We start from the raw sequence: 14,193 nt of genomic DNA, 5'->3' as shown, positions 1-14,193 counted from the left end.
GCCAGTCGACAGCAATCCTTTACCGAAGAACAGGGAAAAAAGAATTTGCACGGTCCGCCCGCAGCGCATTTTGTATACCGAGGCGGTGCCCGGTGCCGAACCTGTCGGACCTTAGGACAGCGTTGTAGATCCCTGGGCGAGGGTGATGGCGTCCCCGTCGGGTCAGGGCTGAAGGCGGGGGAGACCAACCCGACCTCGTAGAAGTGGATTTCCGCAACGTGGCTTCCACCTTACAGTCCACGTCGCTCTCAAGAAATAGAGAGAGGGGAGGAGGCGCAGAAAGAAAGAAAAAGGTGCACCCAAGTGAAGGGAGGGAGGCGCAGACACGCCCTCAATCACTCGCCCTTTTCTTTTAGATCTCTGCTGCAGCCATCCTCCTCCATCCTGCTCCGGCAAAAGCGTCGCCGCCGACATGGGCAGCCTGCAGGGCGTGTCCAGCGAGGGAGTTGAGAAGAAGCTGTCGCGGAAGGCCGACCAGGCGCGGCAGGCTCGCGCACGCCACAAGCAGTTTGTCGCAGGAGGAGCGGGCCGCGACCGCTTTAGTTACTAGGCTCTATGATCACGAGAGTTGCACTTCATGTGTTCCGCGCCGCTCACCGTTTGCCGCTCCTCCGACTCACTCGGCCGTGTTGGTCGCGCTCTTGATGAGCGCCTCGTCCATGTTGCGCTCGTGCAGCAGGCCGTCCAGCGTCCTTTCCCCGCCCGGGCCCTCGAGCACGATGCGGTGGATGGTCACGTGGCTGCTCTGCCCGGCGCGGCGGACGCGCCCGATGGACTGCTGCTCCTTGCCGACCGCCGCGATCACCCTCTCGCCGTCCTTCGGCGGGCTCGACAGCGGCGCGTACAGGATGACGTGGTGGCAGCCGTGCTGCAGGTTGAGGCCCGCGCCGTCGTCGTACGCGAGAAGCAGCACGCGGCACTTGCGCTGCGCGACGCTGAGCTCGGTGGGCGGCTCGTCGAACTCGAGCACCAGCTCCGCGGCCCGCTCCTGCCCCTCGCCCGGCCTCGCGACATCCGTCGGCAGCCCGAGCCCCGCCACGGCGCTCGCGGCCGCCTCGATGCCGTCCGTCGGCGCGAAGACGAGCATCGCTCTCCTCGTACAGCTCGTCCTCGTCCTCCGAGGCCGGCTGCTTCTGCCGCCGCGTGCGCACCGCCCTCCCGCCCCCCTCCTCCTCCTCGCTGCTCGCGCCCATGCTCTCGTTGTCGTACTTGGCCTCCTCCGCAGCATAGTCGACCTGCTTCCGTGCCCGCATTGCCCGGCCGGCTCCGTCCACCTTTGGCGGCAGCAGAGGTGGAGGCGGGACGGCAGCCTCCTCGCAAAGCGGCTGCTTCCCAGCGGCCCGTGACGCTGCCGGTTGCTTGCGGCTCTTGGACGCCACCTGCGGCGCCTCCGCCGCTTTGCGCTTCGCCGACGGCGCCGGCGACGGCGCCGCCGACTGCTTGCGGCGAGCAGCCGGCGGCGGCGCCGCCGCCGCCGCCTGCTTGCGGCGAGCAGCGCCCGAGCTTGACGCTGCCTTCGGCGCAGCTGCTGCCTTGCGCTTCGCCGGCGTTGCCGGCGCTGGTGCCGGCGGAGCCGCGGCTGCGATCGCCGCGGCCGCCTCCTTCTCCTCGAGGTCTTCCTCCAGCCTCTCGCCGTCGGCTCGAAGCTCGACGTGCCACAACGCTCTGCCGTCATTGTCATTTGCGCTGAGCCAGCCGACAATGCGACCATCGGCCGGCGAGTCTGTTGCATGGCCGACTACCTCGCCACTGTCGACGTACCGCCGGACAGGCTGGCCCACCCAGTCGTGGTCGATCCAGCGCCACCGCTCAAAGCAGCTCGCCTCATCCAGCATATCGTCAACTTCATCGCCGTCTTTGAACGTGATGCTGCACACGCCGTTCTCGAAGCAAGCGACTTTGCCGGGAAAGAACTTCTTCTTGCCGTTGGTGGAGAACTTGACCTCCACGCGGCGGCCGATGTGAGAGAGGCCCGGCATACAATGTGCCGCCCCCTGCGGCAAAAAATGCGACGGCGGAGGTGCCGAAAGAATGTTTTGCCGTGATTCCGCGTGGAGTACCACACATCCCGAGAATCGGCGAGAGACTGCGAAGAGAGATAGGAAGAGGCAGACTCCCTAGGGTGGGCGACGGATAGCGCACCACACACCTCTCCTTAAAATCCCTGTGTGGTGGCGGCGTGCCGTCCTCCCATCCCTCCCTTGGGTTGTCTGTTTTCTTTCTTTCTTTCTTTTTACCACACATCCCATCCCTCCCTTGGGCTGTTTTTTTTTCTTTCTTTTAGCACCACACTCCTCTCCTTAAAATCCCTGTGTGGTGGCGGCGTGCCGTCCTCCCATCCCTCCCTTGTGTTGTTTGTTTTCTTTCTTTTTCCGCGTGGTACGGGACCCCTCGATCGTCTCGCCCTCCCTCGCTTGAGCTTGAGGTGAGCACTTGATTGAGCACTGGAAGAGGGTCGATTGACGATTCCTACCTTCTCCCTCTAGTAGCTTGGAAGGTAGCGAAGCCGAAGTCTTCCTGCTGTGTGCACTGAGTGTGTGCGCTGCGGGCCGCTGCGCCAATGTGCTTTGTACAGCCGTGACGACCGTCTTTTACTCGAGTATACTACGCACACATTGATTACCAAGTAGATTTGATGCAGCAGGGTCCACTCCAGTGCAATGGCGCGACCGCGCCGGACCCAGCTACACGCCCGCCATCCATGAAAACGGCCCGTTCGAGTGGAAGCGCCGGCCGAGAGCGCGGCCGGCGTCAGCCGCCGAGCCAAAGACGATCGGCAGCACCGTGCCGAGCGTGTACAGGACCGCGAGGATGGTGAGGGCGGCGAAGCGCAGCTCGCCGACACCGCGCGCGAGCGAGCGGCGCTGCTCTCGCCGGTGGCCCCGCGAGTGCTCCGCGCCGAGCGAGTCGAGCTCGAGCAGTCGTCTTCGTATCAGCAGGTGCAGGCCGGTGATCGAGCGCGCGCGAGCAAAGTACGCGGCCAGCGCGGGTTGGTCCTTCACAAGCCGCTCCATGCGTGCCGCCTGGGTAGGTGGGGCGAAAGCGGCGGTGGGGGGAAGGCGGCGGTGAGGAGAGGGGCGGCAGCGAGGGCAGCACTCGCCTTGTCGAGCCCCTCCGTACCCGGCACGACGGCCCTGCCTCCATTGAAGAGGGGCGGAGCCAGCGTGAGGAGCAGGAAGTACGAGACGGCGTGAGAGCGCTGCTCTTCGAGGCTGCACTCGCTCACCTCGGATGTGCCAGCGAGGAGCGAGGCGATGCGGTAGCTCGAGATGAGCAGCGGCGTCTTGTCGATCTGATGGTCGGAAAGGCCCCACTCTCGCATCCGCAAGATGTAGTCGAGAGGAGAGAAGGCCACCGAGATGAGGATGTGGTGCATGAAGAAGGCCGGGTCGTCGAAGGCATCCTCGTATGACGACGTCGAGCTGCGCGCGGAGGAGGAGGCCTGCTGCCTCCTCTTCCAGGGCCCATCGCGACCGCGACTTGGCATCGCGCCCGGCGAGAGCAGCAAAGAAGAATGTGGTGAGACTTCCCCTCCCTCGTTTGGGTGTGTCCGTTTTATTTATTTATTTGGGTGGTGATCGTCATCTGTCTGCTCTGCTGTGCTTCTCACTCGTGCGTCCTTGGAACTCGTGGTGACCTCCTTTCACCTCCTGCTCTCCTATGCCACGTGGCTGTGTGCCTGGCGGCTTCAGCATATTCCTTTTTCCAGACGGATCCTCCCTGTATTTACAGGATTATTTATGTTTGTGTGAGAGAGATTTTTAGCAATAGTTGTTTTTGTGTGTGTAAATAAAAGAGGGATCGCGAATGTTGGACGGAGGGTGGACGCGTCCAAAGGGGATAAATTGCAAAAAAGAATGGGGCGGCGGGTGTGCGGGATGTCTGTGGGCCCGAGAGCGATATGCCATGTCCGCATTGCGTCTGTAAACATCGAGGCGAGCTCAAAAAGAAATTTCAAAAAGTAGAAGCGGCACGCTGCACGCTGTGCGACTGTGCGACAGAGTTGCGACAGCACGCCCGTGTGTGTTTAGTGTGTGCTTATGAACCTCCGCCTCCAGGGCCCAGAGGGCGTGACGACGCTCGAGCTTTCCGACGGGGCGAGCTTCGGCGACCTGATTGACGCCGCCGCCGCCGCATGCAGCCTACCTGCCTCGCAAGTGGAGCTCCGGTCAGGCTTCCCTCCGCAGCCTCTCGCCGGAGACCGGGCGGCGGCGGCCTCGTCCTTCGTAGGCGCGGGAGCGCGACTCGTCGTGAGCAAGGCACGCGCCGCGCCCACCCAGGCGCACAACCCGCACGGCAGCGGCGGCCGCAAAAAGGCAGCTCCACAGAGGCTGGCCGAGGGAGCCGCGCCGCGCGACCGGCTGCTCGCCTCCTCCTCGTCCGGAGGCGTCGTCAACGGAGGCGGCAGCGGGGGCGATGCCAGCGGCAGCGGCGGCGGCGGCGGCAGCAGCGGCGGTGGCGGCAACAGTGGCAGCGGGTCAGATTTTGCGCGCCGGATGGCGGAGGCGAAGAAGCGGAAGCGCGAGGGCGGCGAGGCCTCGTCGTCGTCGGCCGCTCCGCGCTCCGCCGCGCCCCCTCTCAACCCAAACGCCGACCCGCTGGCGCCTCTCCCTCTCGTCGCAGAGACGCGGCAGCGGCTCTTCACAGCCTGAAACGCGTCTCTTCACACCTAGGCGCTCACGCTGGCCAAGGCACGCGGCGGCGGCGGCGGCGGCGGCGGCGGCAGCGGCGGCGGCGGCGGCGGGGCGGCGGCGGCGGCCGGGAAGGTCAAGGTCAAGGCGCGATCGGCGGAGCAGTATGCGGGAGAGATCTACTCGGGGAGCAGTGGGGCGATGCAGACGGCGGCGCGCGGCGGAGGCAAGACGGGCGATTTCCTCTCGGAGCACGCGATGATTGAGTTCCGCGTCGCGGCCGTCCAAGGCCCCGCCTGCCAGCTGCTGTGGTGGTCGAGGCCAACGAGTGATAAGAATGGGTCAATGAAGAATGGACCAATGAATTGGACAGGTCGAAGCTACCAGCTGGAGCCGCTGCCGCGGCCGACCCCAAAGGCGTGCCCGCAGCTGGCCTGCACCTTCAAGGCCGTCCGGAGGCGCGCCTTCGAGACGCTGCAGCTGCTCGACCGCGCGTCGGTAGTCCTACTCGCCTTCCTCCCTCTCAGGCAAGTCTGCGAGACACTGCAGCTGCTCGACCGCGCAGAGCTGAGGGGTGTCGTGGCGGCGCCATTCGCTTCTCGCGGCTCCTCCCCCCCTCCCCCGAGCCCTGCCCGAGCCTTCCGAGACCCCTTCCTGCAGGCGCTCTCCAAGCGCGGCTCCTCGTCGCGCGGCGGCACCACCTCGCACCTCCTCTCACTGCAGGCACTGCTGCCCTCGCCACGCCGCTGCTGCAGCGCGGCACAGCAATGCCCAGCGATACCTGCGGTAGACACGCGGTTGCTCACTCGTTAGCAGCGACGCCGCGTCTCTTGCGCGCGAGTCCAACTCTCTCGGATCCTGAACTGATCAGCTCCTCTCGCTGCAGGGCCTCGCCGGCCGCTGCCCCACCGTGCTCTGGCCTCCTCCTGCGCGCGAGCTCGAGGGCGAGGTGTGAACGGCGCCTCATCACAGCCGCTGGTGTGAACAGGTCGCTCGTGCGCGAGTTCGACGGTGACGTTGAGGGCGGCGTCGAGGCGCTGCGGCGGGAGGTGCAGGACGGGGCGGCGGTGGAGTCGTGAGTGAGGAGCGCGCGAGAGAGAGGCAGAGAGCAGCGGGCCAGGTTCGCCAGGAAAGAAAGTCGAGGGGGAGCGCGGGTGGCTGGCACCGTGTGGGAGAGCGAGGCCGAGGGGATTTGGACTACGGCACTAGGATTTGGAGGATTTGTCATTTGAGGGGCGGGCGGGGCGTATAGAGTAAAAACTCGACATCGGAAACAATCCCGCGCGCGGCCCCGGCCGAAGCCCGCCAAGCCCGAACGCGCTTACGGGGCTTACGCGGCGCGCAAAAATGAAAAAAGCCAAAACGCGCAAAACTCCCCGATGCAAAGGAGTGATGCACTTGTATAAGCCATCGCTGATCACCACACGACAGTCAACAGAGACAACACCATTGACTTCTGACGGCATCGAACGGCGGGGGGTCAGCCGCGGGTACGTGTCCCGTCATGTGGACCACCTGCACGAACCGCTTTCATACACATCCACGACGCCGTACATGACGCAGCAAAAGATGAAGTAAGCTGGCGGGTAGACCCATCGGCAGACATTGTCCAGGTCGACAAAGCGAGTGGCGCAGCGCATCCACCACAGTTTGACATGCTGGTAGCGCGATCCGACCTTGTCCTGTGCTACCAGCGCGGCATCGTGCTCGCCGGCGGGCGGCGCGTTCGCACCCGCGGCGAGGCGCCGTTCGCACTCGAGGCCAAAATGCACGAGACCGTACTCGATGAGGGTGAGCCAGTTGAAGAACATAGAACCCCACAGGAAGTCGATCATCCAAACGCGGTAATTTTCGGAAGGATCGAGCAGCGGCGGCATCTGCACCGGGCGAGAAGAGGGGCGGCAAAGCGTCGAGAACTCAGTGAGGCTCTAAAGAAGGCCATTCTCTGGCACGCGGGTGTGGCAGGGGCTTGGGTGGTGGCAGGTTCGTTTTCACCTGGCCCATTGCCCAGAAGAGCTGGTTCAACACCTGTTCACGACTGTCCAGATGATAGACGGCGCTCACGCCCGAGAGAGCAAGCACACCAAGCTTTCGTAGCGCCATCAGGAAGGAGAGGAAGCCGATGGCCACGCGCGCCGGGGCGGCGGAGACGGGAATGAAGAAGCCACAATAGGCGGCGATGACGAGGAGGATGACGATGGTGATCGAGAGGGACAGCAGGTTGGAGTGCCGCTCGAGCATGATGCAAACGCGTGCCACCTGCCGCAGCAGCTGAGGCGTGCCGAGTGTGCACGTATGAGATAAATATGGGGAAGCAATGCACCCTGTGGCCATCGGCTTCGGTCACTGTTCTCTGATCGACGATTGTGACGATCCACTCGCCCGAGTGGTACGGCTGTAGCTGGCCCGAGCCACCGCAGGCGACGGGGTTGGATGCACAATCTGGCCACTCGAGCTGGACCAACTCCTCGTTGTACGGGAAGGAGCGGAGGGTCGCTATGCAGAACTGCTCGTCGAAGGGCATCCGGCCAAAGTTGAAGGTGTCGCAGAGCAGCTTGTAGCGCGCGCGTCGGCTCCAAAGGACGGTGCCATTGCGGCTGATGACGAGCGACTCGCCAGCGATGTGGGTCGCGCCGCTGCTGCCTCCGACCGATTCGTGGAGAGTCTCCATACACTGGACGCCCGGCTCCCAGAGCTTTGTGTCGGTGTTCGCATAGGAGGGGAGGGCGATGGCGTCGCGGCAGGACAGGTTGCCAAACTCAAGGCGCGGGTCGCTCCACTGCAGCACCAAGTAGCCGTCAATGGTGTAGGAGCGCTCCCGCTCGTTGACCGAGTGCATGCTGAGCAACTGGAAGCGGCGCAAACAGTGGAGTGAGATGCAGCCGTCGAGTGAGTGAAGGGTGGCGCTGGGGAGGGGAGGGAAGGGTGGCAGCGGATGAGGGCAGCGCCTGGAAGTCAGCCATGACCACGGTGGGCGCACCGGCCGCAGAGCAGGCGGAGGCATTAGTGATCAGCGGCGACGTGGGAGGCACTAGGGAGTCATAGCCGACGAGCAGTTGGTTGAGGAGCGCCACGGTTGCCATTATGAACAGACTCCGTAACGCCGGGGGGGGGGGGGCGCCCTTGTCTGGAGGCTAGTGCGAGCGCCGCGTTGCCCAACGGGCGCTCTGGTTTCAAAGAAACCGCACCTCGTTCACACTTGCGCGGCGGCGGCGGATCTTAATTTGCTTTGGCCGAGAGCTGCCTCTACTGTATGTGCTGGGCGCACAGAAGTGCAGCACGACCTCCGTCTGGCAAATGGTTAGTCAGGCCGGGGTGTGCGGCAGCAGCCTCGGTACGTTCATGAACAAGGAGACGCACTTCCTGGAGCAAAATTCGGCTGTCGTCGACCGGAGGCACCAGCTTCTTCCGCCGGGGACAGCTGCGAGTCTGGCTGCTTCGCCGAGGGCACCCCCCGGAACGTCCTCTCGTTCTATGCCCTGGCGAACCTGCACGCGATGCTCACGAGCGCGGAATCTGTACGCGTCAAGATGTTCGTCGTCGTACGCGAGCCAGTGTCGCGCCCTCGCGCCAGATCTCGGCCTTCAACCAATTCTTCGCCAAGCCAAGCATATCGAGCCGCAACAACACCGCCCTGTTTGAGTAAATCAGCCACCGCGGGATGGCCGATTGGCAACGCTGCGCACTACCGGCCAAGAAATCGTACGTGGAGCATATGGAGCATGCGTATCTACACGATTTGCCGATTTCGCACTCAGCTTGCAGACGGCCTGTTCTGGCCTCAGCTGGAGCGGTGGCAGGCGTCGAGATTAGGCGACACCGTTTTCGCACGGCCATTCGCGCGCGAGCAGTTCCTGGTGATGAGCCTCGATCAGATGAGGGACTCGCCAGCGCTCTTCCAGCAACGACTGCTCGCGCATTTTGGCCTCCCCGCGCCGAAGTCGGCCGCCGTGGCCCCCGCAAGGAACATTGCGGCCGAGCAAGGGCGGTTGGGCTACGCTGTCAGAGCCATCGATTGCGCAACCAAGCAGCGGCTCGCCGCGTTCTATCGGCCGTGGAGGAACGTGCGTCTCTTCCACGATTACCCCGGAGAAGATGTGGAACCTCAGCGCGACAGCGACCGTTGAGAGCAAGACGGATCGCGTTCCGTGTGAAGTGGGACTCGCGCAAGCATACGGTGCCGGCAGCGAGGAAATTGTCGCCGCAGCAGATGAGATCATTTCGAGGCAGAACCACGCGTCTTGGAGTGGCTCAGCAACTCTGACGCATAGAAGAGCATTCATTTGATACTTTTGAGCTGTCCAAACGATACCACCGGGATTATGCTTCATGAGCACGATGGTTCGATCATTTTACTGTGGGCACAGTCTCGTACAGAATTGAGGGCGAGGCACCACTGCACACCACTCTCCACTGTTGCACTGATCTGAAGAAGCTGCTCCAAATCACTGTGTGTAGAGAGAGTCTCTCTCTCTCTGTGTACCACATTCTTGTTGCTTCTAAAAATCTCTCCCTCTGATCTGTCCGGGTTAATTTTACCGCAGTTGCTGTGTGTATAATGTGTACTACGGTGGTACAGTGGTCAGTGCGCGCGTGTCGTGAAAAGGGGACGAAGAAGCGGCGTGTGCTGCCGGCTAGCGCTATCCCCCACACGTCCCCGCTCTCTGGTCCCCCGTATTGATCTAGAAAGAAAGCAAACTAGGGATGGGAGAAGGACAACTCTCCCCTCACCGCTTGCAGTGTTGCAGAGCAAGGATCTTGGAAGCTAGGAAAAAAAGAACAAGCAAGGCGTGGGCTTGGCTAATTCTTCTCTGCTGTGAGAGGGGCTTGGTTCACCCTTGGGGACCCGCCCCAGCACACTGCCCAGGCACGACGGCAAGAAACCCAAGGGTGAAGGGGCTTGGTCCTAAAATTCTTCTCGTTTAGAAACCCGGTGTCATGTTCCGACGTGGCGTGAGCGGCTCCACGCAACGCGACTCGGCTCGCTCGCTCGACGTGGGGCCACGCCCAGCGAAGCGCGCCGTGCCGTGGGGCTCCTACCCATGGGAGGGCCGCTCGTGGTCGGCCGGCGGGCCAGACCGCTGCACTCTCACTGTCGTGTCAATGCACCAGGGCTGGCGGACACTGGACCTGCACCGGCTGGCTCGCGAGCCGCCGCAGTCCTGGCCCTACTTCGTGAAGAGCGCCCTGGCCAACTTCCGCTACGTCCGCACCGCCAACAGCAACGCGACCCGCATGCGCCTCCGCCTCTTCACTCCGCCGTTCGGCCCTGTGCTCTCCTCGAGGCACTACGCCTGGTGCACTGCGCCGATCCCCGATGCCCTGCTCCGCTGCTCCTGAGCTGGTCCCCTGACCCGCCGCTCTGGCTCTGTCGGCGGCAGGTGGAAGGTGCGCGTGCTCCAGTTCATAGAGGAGCAGCACCGCAGCAGGAGCAGAGGCGGAGGTGCCAGCGCAGCGCAGCAGCAGCGCCGCGACGGCTGCGCGTGGGCGCTGCTGCTCGACGCGGACGCGTTCGTCCGCGCGCCGGCAGGTACCGACCTGCTGCGCCGGCTGATGCCGCTCCAGCTGACGGCGCAGCAGCCCGACCCGCAGACCCTCGCCTCGGGCGCCGCCTTTGCGGCGCGCCTGCAGAGCCTCGCGCCCGCTGCAGACTTGTCTTTTTTACGATTTACCTTCTCTGTCAGGCGCGCATGGAGAGCCTCGCCCTCGTCTGCGCCCGGCCGTACTCAATCCCGGGCGTGATCCACGTGCCGGCGCACGCACAGGCGCGCCCAGACGCCCGGCCAAATCGGCGAGACACACGGCGTCTCCGAGTCACCCGGCTGAGACACACGGCCGAGCGACTCTTGCTTCCAACGTTCCTCTCTCCTCGCTCGCTCGCTCGCTCCCTTCCTCCCTCCCTCCCTCCCTCCCTCCCTCCCCTCTTACCGGTTGTCCCTCACCCACCGCCCTGCATGCCCTCAGACGCAGCTCAACACGGGAGTCATGTTCGCGAACCTCAACCACCCGGGCCTGGCGCCGCTGCTACGCGCCTGGTGAGACACACACACACACACACACACACACACACACACACACACACACACACTGCCTTGGCCGGGCCTCTCGAGTCTCTTCACACCTGCACCTGTGAACAGGTGGGCGAGTCCCTTCAACGGCACGTGCCGCAAGTTCTTCCTGCATGGCCGCCTCTGGGAGCAGGCCTGGCCTTAGCCGAGATGCAGCCGAGATGCAGCCGAGATGCAGTCGAGATGCGGTCTCCTCACGGCCGCCTCTAGTCGCAGGCATGCTTGGCGGCGGTGGCGCGCGCGCCCGGCACCGCCGCCTACGAGGAGCACGCGCATGAGGTGGGCGAGGCCGACTTTCGGCAGATCAACTCGCCGGTGGGGAGGTGGGTGCGGCATGCGTGGGCGGGCGGCGCGTCCAAGGAGAATGAGGCCTTCGGCGCGCTGACGGAGCGCTTGGGCTTGCCGGACGGCGGGGCGGCGGCGGAGGCGGCGGGGTCGGGGGCGGAGGCGGCGCGCCTGGAGAGGCTGCGAGAGCTGCGCGGGTGCATCTCCCGGGCAGCCTGGGTGAATGGTGTGCTCACCGCTAACAGTTAGCGGGCACGAGTTTCTTTATTCGGTGGCCCAAAGAAAGAAAGAAAGAAAACAGACAACCCAAACGAGGCTCGAGGGATGGGAGCGAGATCCCCCAGGCGCCAGGGACACAGGGACAGAGCACAGAGGGGGCCGAGCGGCGAGAGGACGGGAGAGAGTGGGGGGAGCGCATCGCGAGACGGACGACCGGCGACGAGACGGAGGGGGGCTGCGGCTGGGGCCTGGGCAGGGTTCACCCACACGACAGGGTCCCAGGGATTCCTCTCTCGTATAGGACAAAGTCGTTGCACCCGCGGCGGCACGGGGGCAGGCGCGGGCCTCCTACTGGTTGCGCTCTCCTAGTTCTCCTGCTCCTGACAAGGGACCGCGCCCCTCCCTGCCTGTTCTATCCTCTGTCGCGTCGCTCTCCCCCTTGCCTCGTTCTGCGGCGCCGCCGCCGCCCGCCGATCCCTTTGCTCTCGCGGCTTCTCCCGCCTCTCGGCGCAACTCCGCCCTCCTCGCGGCGTATTTTGGCCCCTCGAATTTATCGAGCTCTCCTCGCGCCAGGACGACTCTTCTGACTCCGATCCCGAGGGAGGGTGTAGATGATGTAGAGTGTAGAGCGCTGTAGAGCTGTAGAGATGTAGAGCGCTCTGGAGCGCTGTAGAGCAATGTAGAGAGCTGTAGAGCTCTACATCCACCGCGTGACGAACTGCGTGCGTTGGGTTGTAGAGCGATGTAGAGGCGCTCTACAACGTGAAATCTCTACAACAAACTCTACATCATAACCGGCGAAGGAGGTCCGGTCGCTCTCCGACATGAGGCGCGTTGCACTTGCCGGTGCTGCCCTGGCCTTCTGTCTGCCCGCCCAATGGGTGGCAGATGCCTCTGCTGCTGTGGCATGCCTCACGGCTGCGACTGGCCGGCGCCTCGGCGCGTCAGCTCGGCTCGGCGTAGCGATAGTGGCCAGCGCAACTCGCCTGGACTCAACGCTCAGCCAGGGGCTCCCGCACGCGCTGGCGCGAGTCATGGCGCATGCAACGCTCAACAATGATCGCCTCGCCTCGCGCAAATGCGACCGTCCTCGCAGCCGACAGTCCACCGCCTGCTAAAGAAGCACTGCGACGAATGCGGTACCGGCGACGCATGGCAGGCTGGTCATGACGCAGTTATAGGGTGTTGTGTGCCGTCGGAGTGACTCTCTGTGTGTCAGGGATTCATAGTCAGGGCCGCGTCCATCAGAGCTCCAGTAAGCTCGGAGACACCCCATTAGCGCGGCTCGACCTCTTTGAGTCATTCCTTACCGAGCCGATCAACAAACATTTTTTGACCGCGCAAGATATAAAGGGTGGCTAAGGGCTCTGCCCGCAAGGCGCCCGCGTCGCAGACGCGGTACCATTGACAAATCAGCAATATACCCCCACACGAGCAAATAGCAAAATCCGAATACCGTGCAGTCACTTGTAGTGAGCGTCGGGCTGGTGGTTCGACACCGAGTTTAGAAACCATGTGATCTGAGCCATGGACGGGGGCAAGCCTTCAGCTGGTGCCAAGACATCCGTAAAATTGAAGCCCAGAACGTCCGCCAAATCCGTGCTTTCGGAGCAACTGAGGGAAAGCCGCTGATCGAGCCCAGCGTGCCCGCGGCCGCCTCCCGCGCAGCACCGCCGCTGGGGACGACACGCTGCGGAATCGGATCGAGCCCATGCACCGGGCAAAGAAGGAAGCTGCAGAAGCGGTTGGAGAGGCAGCCGGCGTCTGCCGTCACAACGAGTCCCAGCGCTGGTTGGACATGCGCGTCGGCTCGCCCGAGGACTGCTTGTCGCGCTGTCGCGACCCTCCCGTCGTGCCGCAGCCTCCGACGAGCTCTGCAACCGAGGAGAGTGAGGGTGCGCCTCCCCTCACTGCTGGCCTGGCTGCGCACCGCCCCACAAAGCACCCCCTCGAGCATTTCTCGACAACGTACAAGTACAAGGGCGACCTTCTCCAAGTCGTCAACGCGCCCGGCGGCTCCGGCAAGACTTTAGCCTTGGCCACCCTCCTTGCGGAGCAGGAGGAGATCCGCTCTCGGTCGGCAACGTGGCAGCTAGTCGAGGGACTCGGTAGTTGTGACCGCCCTGAGTGAGGACAGGAGAGAGAGAGAGCTTTTGTGGTGTTGGTGTACGCAATAATGGGACAGGGTAGTCGTTCTCTCTAGCTCCCCTTCTAGCTCTTAGCATGAGCTGCGCCCTGTGTCCGACCCCTTTTGCGCAGGAACACCTTAAACTTTTAGGCCCTCCAAATTCGGGTCGGAGCGTAGCGGAGTGGGCCCCGAGTTTGAAAAGGGCGACGGACGCTTGCGTCCTAGCCTCCAACAACGCCTCCCCGGCGCAGAGGGGCCCCCGGAGGGATGCGCAACCGCTCCACGCCACGCCGCTTGCGGCGGTCCTATTCCCAGCTCCGCTGAACTTGGAGCACTTGGAGTGCAGTCGGTAACCGCACATCATGGTCCGGCCGGAGCGACTGGTAATTTTCTGTGGCTCACACGCCGAGCCGGCTCGCTGCCCGGGGCTCCCGCGAAGAGAATGACGCAAAGCACGTTGGACCTGATCCTCGACTTCCTCTCCACCAAGGGCCTCCACCAGGCTGAGGCCGCCTTGAGGAGCGAGGTTGCCGCCTCAGGCTTGACCGCCGACGCCTCTTCGCGGCTCGAGCGGCTGGTGGCACACGCCAACGTGAGCGGCCGCGGCAGCGGCGGCGGCGCGGGCGACGCGCCCGACGCGCCAGCCCCCCTCGTCGCGCCGCCCGACACGGACGGAACTCCACCGCGCTTCCACGACCCCGACGATGACCCGGATGTTGACGAGTGGGAGGACGACGAGGACTTGGGGTACGAGAAGGAGGCGAGCGCGGGAGCGCCGAGCACGGACCGGCTCGCCGCCGCGGGCGCGCGCTCTCCGCGCTCCTCCCGCTCCTCTCGCTCCTCGCGCTGCTCCAATCCTCGA

General features: G+C 64.1%; 5 protein-coding genes across 5 annotated transcripts; 3 read left to right on the top strand and 2 right to left on the bottom strand.

Annotated features, from left to right (window-relative positions):
* Positions 1 to 2,684: 2,684 nt before the first annotated feature.
* Positions 2,685 to 3,487, bottom strand: EMIHUDRAFT_228929 (hypothetical protein; the record flags this gene model as incomplete). Its single annotated transcript, XM_005786440.1, has 2 exons — positions 2,685 to 2,996; positions 3,128 to 3,487. The coding sequence occupies 2 exons, from the start codon at positions 3,485 to 3,487 to the stop codon at positions 2,685 to 2,687; spliced, it is 672 nt and encodes a 223-aa protein (XP_005786497.1).
* Positions 3,488 to 4,040: 553 nt separating this feature from the next.
* On the top strand, positions 4,041 to 5,710 carry EMIHUDRAFT_111433 (hypothetical protein; the record flags this gene model as incomplete). Its single annotated transcript, XM_005786439.1, has 4 exons — positions 4,041 to 4,616; positions 4,674 to 5,129; positions 5,292 to 5,428; positions 5,620 to 5,710. 4 exons carry the CDS (start codon positions 4,041 to 4,043, stop codon positions 5,708 to 5,710), a joined length of 1,260 nt encoding a protein of 419 aa, XP_005786496.1.
* A 338-nt stretch (positions 5,711 to 6,048) lies between these two features.
* Positions 6,049 to 7,714, bottom strand: EMIHUDRAFT_228925 (hypothetical protein; the record flags this gene model as incomplete). The annotated part of the gene is made up of 5 exons (XM_005786438.1): positions 6,049 to 6,087; positions 6,170 to 6,559; positions 6,627 to 6,890; positions 6,955 to 7,479; positions 7,664 to 7,714. The coding sequence occupies 5 exons, from the start codon at positions 7,712 to 7,714 to the stop codon at positions 6,049 to 6,051; spliced, it is 1,269 nt and encodes a 422-aa protein (XP_005786495.1).
* Positions 7,715 to 9,734: 2,020 nt separating this feature from the next.
* On the top strand, positions 9,735 to 11,233 carry EMIHUDRAFT_111431 (hypothetical protein; the record flags this gene model as incomplete). The annotated part of the gene is made up of 5 exons (XM_005786437.1): positions 9,735 to 9,928; positions 10,013 to 10,310; positions 10,596 to 10,666; positions 10,769 to 10,792; positions 11,023 to 11,233. 5 exons carry the CDS (start codon positions 9,735 to 9,737, stop codon positions 11,231 to 11,233), a joined length of 798 nt encoding a protein of 265 aa, XP_005786494.1.
* Positions 11,234 to 12,027: 794 nt separating this feature from the next.
* On the top strand, positions 12,028 to 12,565 carry EMIHUDRAFT_228921 (hypothetical protein; the record flags this gene model as incomplete). The annotated part of the gene is made up of 2 exons (XM_005786436.1): positions 12,028 to 12,289; positions 12,423 to 12,565. 2 exons carry the CDS (start codon positions 12,028 to 12,030, stop codon positions 12,563 to 12,565), a joined length of 405 nt encoding a protein of 134 aa, XP_005786493.1.
* Between the last annotated feature and the right edge of the window lie 1,628 nt (positions 12,566 to 14,193).

Source organism: Emiliania huxleyi (assembly GCF_000372725.1).
Source record: "Emiliania huxleyi CCMP1516 chromosome Unknown EMIHUscaffold_151, whole genome shotgun sequence".
Lineage (NCBI taxonomy): Eukaryota > Haptophyta > Isochrysidales > Noelaerhabdaceae > Emiliania > Emiliania huxleyi.
Note: the sequence above shows the minus strand (reverse complement) of the source record. Positions and strands in the feature narration are given on the sequence as shown.